The sequence below is a fragment of the Eptesicus fuscus genome, chromosome 1, assembly GCF_027574615.1.
Source record: "Eptesicus fuscus isolate TK198812 chromosome 1, DD_ASM_mEF_20220401, whole genome shotgun sequence".
NCBI lineage: Eukaryota > Metazoa > Chordata > Mammalia > Chiroptera > Vespertilionidae > Eptesicus > Eptesicus fuscus.
Genome location: NC_072473.1, coordinates 71851533 through 71861761, shown reverse-complemented (window position 1 = coordinate 71861761; position 10229 = coordinate 71851533). Strand labels below are relative to the sequence as shown.

The 10229-nt window shown below is 45.0% G+C and overlaps 1 protein-coding gene across 2 annotated transcripts; it reads left to right on the top strand.

The window, feature by feature from the left end:
• Window positions 1-6947: 6947 nt before the first annotated feature.
• On the top strand, window positions 6948-8903 carry TCEAL9 (transcription elongation factor A like 9). 2 transcript variants are annotated; one of them, XM_028136045.2, is made up of 3 exons: window positions 6948-7062; window positions 7550-7621; window positions 8034-8903. In XM_028136045.2, the coding sequence occupies exon 3, from the start codon at window positions 8108-8110 to the stop codon at window positions 8420-8422; it is 315 nt and encodes a 104-aa protein (XP_027991846.2). In that variant the 5' UTR covers window positions 6948-7062; window positions 7550-7621; window positions 8034-8107; the 3' UTR covers window positions 8423-8903. The 2 variants fall into 2 exon arrangements, with proteins under 2 accessions (XP_027991846.2, XP_027991844.2); XM_028136043.2 differs by having other exon boundaries at window positions 8031-8903.
• Window positions 8904-10229: the final 1326 nt, after the last annotated feature.

Sequence of the window (10229 nt, the reverse complement as noted above, 5' to 3'; positions counted from 1 at the left end):
CTAAGTGGACCTGGATTCCTAGGTGTGCTTCTCTTGGAATTGGATATTGGCGGATTTTAACAGGCTGTGCCCCAGGCTTTAACTCGATTATCACCAGGGTGTGGTCCTTGGCCAGGCCTGGAGGATTCCCTTCTGCCCAGACCAGCGGGAATTCCTTCTCTATTTCAGGTTCTAATGGTGAGGCCTTTGTCTGGGGGGTATAAAGTCTCCATTCTTCCTTGCTTCGCACTGCTAAGGACAGGATCATTGGGGAGGTCTCCTCACCTAGGTGAAGCTGTGCTGAGCCATCTGGAGCAAAAGTGATTTCTGCCACCATTTTGGCTAAAAGGTCTCTACCCATTAGAGGCACTGGATAGTCTGGCAAGTACAGGAATTCATGAATTACTTGATGACCACCAAGTTGGCATCGGCAAGAGCGGCAGAATGGTCTATGGGTCTGGTCCCCAGTAGCTCCATTAATGGTGACCTCCTTTCCTGAGAGAGGCGCTACTTTCTGAGTGACTACTGAGTGCTCAGCTCCGGTATCAACCATAAAGTCCACAGTCTGGCCCCCAATTTTCATTCTGACCATGGGCTCGTGGGGGCCTAGCTGAAGTGAGCCCGGTCTGTGCTAGTTGGAATCAGCCATTGCTAGCCCAATGAGATCTGCTTCAGGTGGCTCTGGTTGATAGCAACTGGGTGGAAAAGGGGGCCCAGTCTTTTTTCTTTGCCGTTTGGGACATTCATTCTTCCAGTGTCCTGTCTCCTTACAATAGGCACACTGGTCTCATCTCAGGCTCACTCTTCCTTTTCCCCCTGGTCTGTATCCTTGCTGATCTGTCTGGGACCCTGAGCCTCTAAAAGCTGCTGCTATTATATTGGCCCTTCTTTGTATTCTCTTTTCTTCCTCCTTCCTTGCTGCACTGTCTTGATTGATGAAAACCTTGTTAGCTATCTCTAGCAGTTCAGTAGCATTCTTTCCTGCAAACCCTTCCAGTTTCTATAATTTTCTCCTGATGTCAGGCTGGGTTTGGCCTACAAAAAAGGCATTTACTATGGGTTGATTTTCTGGGGCCTCAGGTCTAAAGGGGGTGTAGATCCAGTATGCCTCACATAGTCTCTCATAGAAAGCTGCTGGACTTTCATCGGGCTTCTGGAAAACTTCAGAGATTTTAGCCATGTTGGTGGGCTTATTGGCTCTGGCCCTGACCCCCTGGAGGAAGGCCAGCTGATATCTTTCTAGTCCAGTCCTTCCATCTTCTGAGTTCGGGTTCCAATTGGATTCCTCATCTGGGAAGGCCTTCCTGGCCCATCTGTCTGTATCTAATATTCCTGCTGGGGCCTGGGTCTGGAGCCACTTCCGAGCCTCTGTTACTACTCTCATGCGCTCCTCAGTGTTAAAGAACATGAAAAGGAGCTGCTTGCAATCCACCCAGGTGGGCTTCTGGGTCTGGAAGATCGTTTCTAGGAGGTCTATCATGGCCTGAGGTTTTTCAGAATAAGCTGGGGTGTGATGTTTCCAATTCTGAATGTCACTGTTGGTAAAGGGCTGATAATAATAGACTGGCCCTCCCTCCTGCAAGGTCCCATCTTCGCCAACTACTTTGGCACCCCAAATCTCCCTTAGAGGCATCTGACGTGCTGGTTGTAGCCTGGGCCCTTGATCGGCTGAACGCAAGTGCCGCCCAACTGGCTCTGGAGAGCCTGGTTGAGGAGAAACGGAAGGGGGCGGTGTTTCTGGACCTTTCAGACCAGCTGGGGAAGCACTTGGTGCTGCCTGTGGCACATATGGAGATGGTAAAACTAGCGGGACTTCCTCAGGGCATTCTGGCAGAACAAGGGCTTGGGTTTCCTTCTGAGAGACCTGTTTCTTTTCTCCTACTACTAAAACCTTACAGAACTGGACCCAAGGTGGCAAGGTTTGAGCAATTCCTAACCAGCTGTCTATGTAAGGGAACTGATCTGGGTGTCCGGAGTCTGTCGTGACTACATTCCAGACCGCCCTGACCAGTCCTACATCTAAAGAGCCTTCTGGGGGCCAGCCGACCCCAAAGGCTGGCCATTCTAATTCACAGAATTTCCTCAGTGTTTTGGGGTTCATTTTAATACCATAGTCCTCAATAAAACCCTTTTCAAAGTTTTCCAACATGCAATTGAGAACAGTGGGTTTACTTTGTCCCAACCCCATGATGATTGGTGGTGAGAGACAGACAAGGGTGCAGGGAAATTTACTAAAAGCCTGGAGGGTTTCCTTAAAGAAAAGATCCTTAATCAGCACAGGCAGGGGCAGGGTGGGTAAAATCTCTCCACCCAGCAGTGCTTTGAGCCCCTCCCCTGAAAGTCCCAGCCAGCCAAAAGAGACAAGAAAAGCCGCAAATACCTTTAAATCTACCCCAGAATTCCAAAATTTCAACCTAGCACAGCAAAATCACAGAGCAAACCAAAGCCCCTAGTACACAAACATAGACAGAAATTTTTATCAACTATCCCTCGTGATAGAGAGCAAACGTCTCTGAGAAAACTAACTCAACAGCGCTGCTTGAGACTTTTGCGGACCATCACGGGTTCAGCCTTCAGTAAATCAAATGTTTTAACCAGATGAGCGAACAGAAAATCAATGTAGCTTTTGCTTTCACACAGACCAGTTAATCAGCAGATAATTATGCCAAGACAGACAAACATCCGTACTCATACTCTCTCAGTAGACTATCCCAGACTGGAGCTGAGCAGATAATGCCCAATTCCCCAGATGGGCATGGGGGCACTCCCAGCACCCAAGCCCTAGATCAGAATTCTCGACCGAAGTCTCAGTGAGAACCTACCAGAGGAGTTAAGGCTGTGTCCAGCCCCCTTTCTCGTTAGCAAATTGGCTAGTCCCACAGACAAACAAACAGAAGAGTGAACCCATAATTCCTTTTTTTTTTGTTAGTTCTTTTTTTTTTTAATTTTTTTATTGAGGTATTATATGTGTACATATCTTACCATTACCTCCCCCACCCCACACCCATACATGCCCTCACCCCCCAGAGTTTTGCATCCATTGTTTATGCTTATATGCATGCATACAAGTCCTTCGTTTGATTTCTTATCTCCCCCACCTCTCCCTAACTTTCCCCCTGTAATTTGAAAGTCTGTTTGTTGCTTTACTGTCTCTGTATCTATCTTTTTGTTCATCAGTTTATAATGTTCTTTATTATCCATAAATGAGTGAGATCATGTGGTATTTTTCTTTCATTGACTGGCTTATTTCACTTAATGAACCCATAATTCCTTAATCGAATCTGAATTCACTCACCCCCGGAGTTCTGATTCCTGATTTACCTGACAAAGTCCTATGACTTCAAGCTCCCCCTTCCACTCACTTGGAGTGGGCCTGACTGACTGGGGCCCCTACCTTACCGATTCTGTCGACAGGTCCAGAGGTGTCTGTCCACTTTCTCCAGATGCCGGCCAGGTCCTGGGCTGAGTCATCGTCGTCACCCCCCTCCCCCCCCATTCAATTCTGCTAAAATCAGCAGCGCTTGCCTTCCGGAGGCCCCGGGGCCCCAAACCCCGTCCACTCACTGGAGGCAAGAGCCAAACGTGGTCAGCTTCCTAGTTCAGGGAAGCAAATGTTGCAGAAGACCAAAGAAATACCAAGCATGCTTCCTAGAGAAAGGGAGGGACCCCGTTTATTAACACTAGTGGACTCTGGGAATAATTTCCAAATCAGAGTGAAGAAACACGCAGAGGGCTTCACTTTTATAACCTTCTGGGGTCTTTGTCTTGCAGATATGGTTCCACCCCCTTTCATGGGCTTACAGGAAGGCCCCCAGGTGTTGGGGATCCCCAGGCCATATCCGATGATCTGTCCTGGGGCCAGCGATAACAACCCTCTCCCCCTCAGGGCAGTGCATTGTTCACAGTTTTTATGACCTGACACGCCTTGCAAGACCAGTTTCCTCCTCAGAAGAGGAAAAAGGTAAAGATAAAAACTATTTGTTATGAAACAAATACATATCTATCAACAAGTGAATCTAAAAATCAAGTGAATAAAAAATCTGATGAACAGAATAAACTGGTGACTATAATAGAATCAAAGGCATGGAAAGGGAGTGGACTGACAATCCTCGGGGAGGGGGGAGGGGGTGTGGGGGTGAGGGAAGAGATTGGACAAAAATCTTTTTTTAAAAAAATATATTTTATTGATTTTTTACAGAGAGGAAGGGAGAGGGATAGAGAGCTAGAAACATCGATGAGAAAGAAACATCGACCAGCTGCCTCCTGCACACCCCCTACCCGGGATGTGCCCGCAACCAAGGTACATGCCTTTGACCGGAATCGAACCTGGGACCTTTCAGTCCGCAGTCCGACGCTCTATCCACTGAGCCAAACCGGTTTTGGCTGGACAAAAATCTTACACCTATGGATGAGGACAGTGTGTGTGGGGGGGTAAGGGCAGAGGGTGGGGTGGGAACCGGGTGGAGGGGAGCTATGGGGGGAAAAAAGAAGAATAACTGTAATAAGCTGAACAATAAAGATTTATTTTTTAAAAAAGAAATAAAATGAGATATAGTGAGGTTGTGTTTTTTTCCCCCACATAATCCAGTGAGGTCTTTATTCTGCCTCACAAAGGGGCAGCAAAACTTACAAAAAACAATAATAATGTATATGTCTCCTTGTTATTTTCAAATGTTACTTCTGAGAGCTATGCAATTTTTACTGGCAAATTTGTGACTTTTACCAAAGACTGAGTTGAGGTTGAAAGATAACCAATATCTGTTGAAGACTTTATATAAGTGAAGTGCTTCTCCCCAAATGTTATCATTTAGAATTCCCAATAGTCAATTATATGAGTGTATGTTGTTATTCCCTTCTTACAGAAGAGGAAACAGTTGATGATTCTGTAGGCAGTACAGCTTCTAGGCAAATACCACCACCAGGGCCCTGGAGTTAAAACATTACTTTTTTTTTTCATTTTAAATCCTTTCCCCCAAATGAAATCCTAATATAGTTATAATAATAGCTTGTATTTTTTAAAGCAGTTACCATATGCCAGGACTATTCTCAGGACTGTATAGGCATTAACTCATTTTTTTTATTTTTTTTTTTTTAAATATATTTTATTGATTTTTTATAGAGAGGAAGAGAGAGGGATAGAGAGCTAGAAACATCAATGAGAGAGAAACATTGATCAGCTGCCTCTTGCACACCCCCTACTGGGGATGTGGCCGCAACCAAGGTACATGCCCTTGACCGGAATCAAACCTGGGACCCTTCAGTCCGCAGGCCGACGCTCTATCCACTGAGCCAAACCGGTCTCGGCAACTCATTTTTTTAAATGTTTGAACTTGTTCATTAGTTTCATTGATTTCTACCAATAAAAAAAAAATCCAATTTCCAAAGAGGCTAAATGATTTGGCTAGGTGATACAGGGACATAAGTCTGCTGTCACTAATTCCATACTTAGAAAGTGTGACAAAAATACTGAATTCCAGAAGTTAGAGCCTAAGAAAATGTGTCTCTTAAGAAAGTTTACAAGTGTGAATTCTCTCCCTTGAATGTCATAGATTGATTTGTTCCTGAGTATGCTTAAGAGCTTTTCTCCAAGTCTCTTGATTCCTGCTAACACCAACACCAATACTCCAAGCCTCCACAATTTGTGACCCTTTCCAAATAAGTAGGAATATCCTTCTTTGTTGCTGTTGCTCTGGAGAAACTGATTCTGAAAATGTAGCCTGGGTGGCTTGAGGTTCTATTCTGAGATGACCTTAGCATCTTCTATTTTTACATTTTTCATTTTTTAAATTACAGTTGTGATTCAATATTATATTAGTTTCAGGTGTACATCACAGTGGTTAGACATTTATATAACTTAAAAAGTGAGTCCCCCTGCCCTCCTGCCCGGCTGGCGTGGCTCAGTGGTTGAGCGTCTACCTTTGAACCAGGAGGTCATGGTTTCATGCCCAGTTAGGGCACATGCCTGGGTTGTGGGCTCGATCCCCAGTGTGGGGCGTGCAGGAGGCAGCTGATCAATGATTCTCTTTCATCACTGATGTTTCTATCACTCCCTCTGTCTCCCTTCTTCTCTGGAATCAATAAAAATATTTTTTTTAAAGTGAGCCCCCCCACCTTGCCGAAACCGGTTTGGCTCAGTGGATAGAGCATCGGTCTGCAGACTGAAGGGTCCCAGGTTCGATTCCGGTCAAGGGCATGTACCTTGGTTGCGGGCACATCCCCAGTAGGAGGTGTGCAGGAGGCAGCTGATCAATGTTTCTCTCTCATCGATGTTTCTGACTCTCTATCCCTCTCCCTTCCTCTTTGTAAAAAAACAATAAAATATATTTTAAAAATAAAAATAAATAAAAGTGAGCACCCCAATAAGTCTAATACCCACCTGGCACCATACATAGTTATTACAATATTATTGACTATATTCCCTATGCTGTACTTTACATCCCCTATTTTGTAGCTGCCAACTTGTGCACATTAACTCATTTAACTAAAGTAATTTTGTCTTTGTCTTTTCTGACTATAAAAGAGATTTTACTAAAAAAGAATATAAAAATATTAAGAATAAAGTAAAAACTACATTAAAAAATCGCATTCCCGTCCCAGACTCTTATTTTTTCAACCGGCTGGCAAACCAACCCAAAGACCAGGTTGCAGATGAAATGGAGGCTGCGGGAGGGGCAATGGCTGTAGGAGTTCTTAATATTGGGAGCAGAAGGCAGGAAGAGAATTCTGGAAAGAAGTAGAAAAGTTTAGTAGCTCCGGAAAAAGATGCAGCCCCTCCCTAGTAATCAGAGAAAGGCAAATACAAATTTTCCCCTGGGATTCTCAACAACAGAAAAGACTGACAGGGCCAAATGTATGAAGGGGGAGGGGGCAAAGGGAGGGCTTTACTTATGCCGCGCTTTTGGTGGGAGTGGAAATTAGGGACTCGAGCTCACTGGTGACGTAGGTATCACGTGACCAGGAGTCGACGTGTGCAGAAGTCCTGCTAGTCTGGTCCTTGTTCCTGTCTGGGTACCAGCTTTCTTCTGCAGCGCGACAGCGGGTCCTGAGACCGGGGAAGGAGAGTAGTTGGCCGGAATTTTGCAGGTTGGTGTCAAAATAGATACTGCTTGGGGATTTCTAGGATGGGGTGGCCTAGGGCACAGACCTGATTAAAATCCACCTCTTCACTCCCACCTCTGCGTCTGCAGGAAATTATAAACCTTGGGAAAGGGAGTGACTGGGTCTCGAGAGAAGAACAGGGAAGCCTGTGATACTTTAAAAATAATAAACCTCTGCCATCTCAGAATACTTTCCCAACACCTACCCTTCCCCCAACCCCCACCTCAATCTTAAAGATATTCAGAAATAATCTCCCTGTCTGATGGGAAATTCGAGCTAACTTGCTTGTGAAGAAGCGGGTAACTGGGGGAAACAGAGGTGAGAAAGTTTCCTTTACCGAGAACCTCAATGAGGAAAAAAGTACGTGGAACTGGTCACCAAGCGCTCGCTCCACCTCCACTCCCTCCTCCCTCCTCCCTCCTCCCCCCTCCCTCTCCCACCCCTCCCCCTCGCGTTTCCCGTTTGTCCGCAGATCTGCAAGTCTGTTGTTCAGTGCGCTACCCAACTAGAATATACTAAGAAGAAGCTGACCGAATCCGTACAGGTAGGTGAGGGGAGTATAAAGACGCCTGGGGTGGAGTTGGGCGAGGGCGGGACTGAGCTGTGGGCTCCGCTGTTCCTCACTCCCCCCCCCCCCCCACCTCCCGCTTCTCTCAGCCTCCTCTGTTCTGGGAGTGTCTTGTGTTGTGCCTTGCGCGGGGAGCGGGTGGGGGGGAGGATGGTTGAGGAGGGCCTTGAAAATGGCTGGAAGGAGGAACAAGAGGGAGGAGAAGCAATGGAAAAAGGAGGTGAGAGGGGCCGTCTTAGGGAAGCCGTCATCGCTGAATGAGTCTCGGGTGGAAGATATTTGATGATGGCTCAGAAACAAACAGAAAGAAAATACTGAGACCTCTGTCCAGAGCACGGGTCCAGTCACCAAGCCTTTGACTTACCATCTCCTTCTTGCTTCCTAGAAGTAATTATATTCAAAGAGGAACAAGCAGAAAAAAACGAAGAGAAAAAGGAAAGGAAGGAAGAGGACAGACACAAGATGAAACCCTGTCAAAAAATGGAAGGAAAACCAGAAAATGAGAGTGAGCCAAATCTTGAGGAAGAGCCCAAGTCTGAGGAAAAGCCAGAGGAGGAGGAAGAGCCAGAGGAGGAGGAAAAAACAGAAGGAACTTTTAGAGAAAGGCTGATTCAGTCTCTCCAGGAATTTAAAGAAGATATACACAACAGGCATTTAAGCAAGGATGATATGTTTAGAGAAGTGAATGAATTAGATGAGATAAGGAGAGTAAGAAACAAACTTATAGTGATGCGTTGGAAGGTTAATCGAAACCATCCTTACCCTTATTTAATGTAGCTTACCTTGATTTTTATTTTTTCTGATATTAACATTGCCATATAGCTTCCTTGTTATTTACATTTTCCTGATAAACCTTGTCCATTTTTCTACTTTTAATTTGTTGCTATTAGGTTTTAGATGAAGCTCTTGTTTCTGCATCTCATTATCATATTTTGAACCAATCTCCAAGTTTCTGCATCTTAATAGGAGAGAGAGCTTGACTCATTTATACAAAAGGGGGTTTCTGACAGGATACAAAATGAAAAAATGTTAGTAAGGAATATGTGAATATCATATTTTTAAAAGGGAAGAATACATTTGTATATACATATGCACAGAAAAACATGTGAGGGATGAAAGACAAAAAAGATCACTAAGTGGTAGGATTATGAGTGATTTTTAAAACTCTGCTTACTTGTATTTTCCCTTATTCCTAAAATATACATGTATTGTTAAAATAATAAAAGTTAAAAAAAATAATAAAAGTTTTATAACAAAAAAAGAGGTAACCAACAGCACTTATCAGTTTATTTCTAAAGGCATTGGGACACTTGATATTTGTAGACAGAATTTTAGAAGCAAATGTGAACTCCAAATTACCACCAGTTTTATATCTTTTCTTATCTGTAAAATAGAGATAATAATGATCTCTAAGGGATCTCGTGAAGACCAGATAAGGTAATGACTGTGAGATATATCTGATAATTATTTTTTTCCCCATCTGTCCATGCAGGATCCCAACTCCCAAAGATTTTTTTCAGCTATTTGGGAGGGTAGAGAAAGTTTTCACCTGTGCTTAAGAACAAATCCAGGCCAACTGTTAGGTGGACACCACCTTATCGTCCTCTCCTGCTGTCCCTGCCCAAATGCCCACCTGCCACCTTGATACTACCATCTACATTGGATATTCCTTCCCCTTTATCTAGGTTCTGTACCTTTCAGGCCCCTACTGCCGCTGATATTTTGGAATTCTCAAATAGTGAAGCCCAACACATTTCTTCAGAACCCTCAGTAGGCTGAATTCCCAGACTGACCTCTACAGAAATGGGGAGAATGCCCTTCTCAATTTAGACATGCAGGGCCACTTGGGCCATGACAGAGAATTTTAATCACAGGCCCCCTCTTCCCCAGAAGACTGACATGATGGATCTGTTTGAGGGTTGGACCAGAAGACAAGTCTGAATAACAGACATTATGCTTTAGTCAGAGCTTCTCTGAGTCCAACAATTCTGGTTTTATCTTCCAGACTCTTATTTCCCTAGTGTGAGTGAGCTCTTCCAGAAGATCAGTGGCAGGCCCTCTTCACCAGTTCAACAGATAACCTTACGCATGTGTAAAGAGATGTTCAAGTCAGATTTGGGGATATTCCCATCCTTACCTGGAAACATGAAAGTGCTATATAAGAAGGTGTATCTATACAGCTAAATCTGCATATCTATATATGTATCTATGGCTCACAGTTGTGCCAGTTTTATTTTATCACTAGAGGCCCGGTGCATGAAATTTGTGCACGGGGGTGGGGGGGGTGTCCCTCAGCCCGGCCAGCACTCTCTCCAATCTGAAATCCCTGTGGGATTGGGCCTAAACTGGCAGTCAGACATTCCTCTCACAATCTGGGACCACTGGCTCCTAACTGCTCGCCTACCTGCCTGCTTGATTGCCCCTAACTGTTTCTGCCTGCCAACCTGATCACCCCTAACTGCTCTCCTGCTGGCTTGATCTCCCCTAACCACCTCTGCCTTGGCCCTGCACCCGGGACCCAGGATTCCCTCCTCCAGCCAGCCACAGGCACCTGGGATCTGGGCTGGCTTCGCCCAGGCTGGCT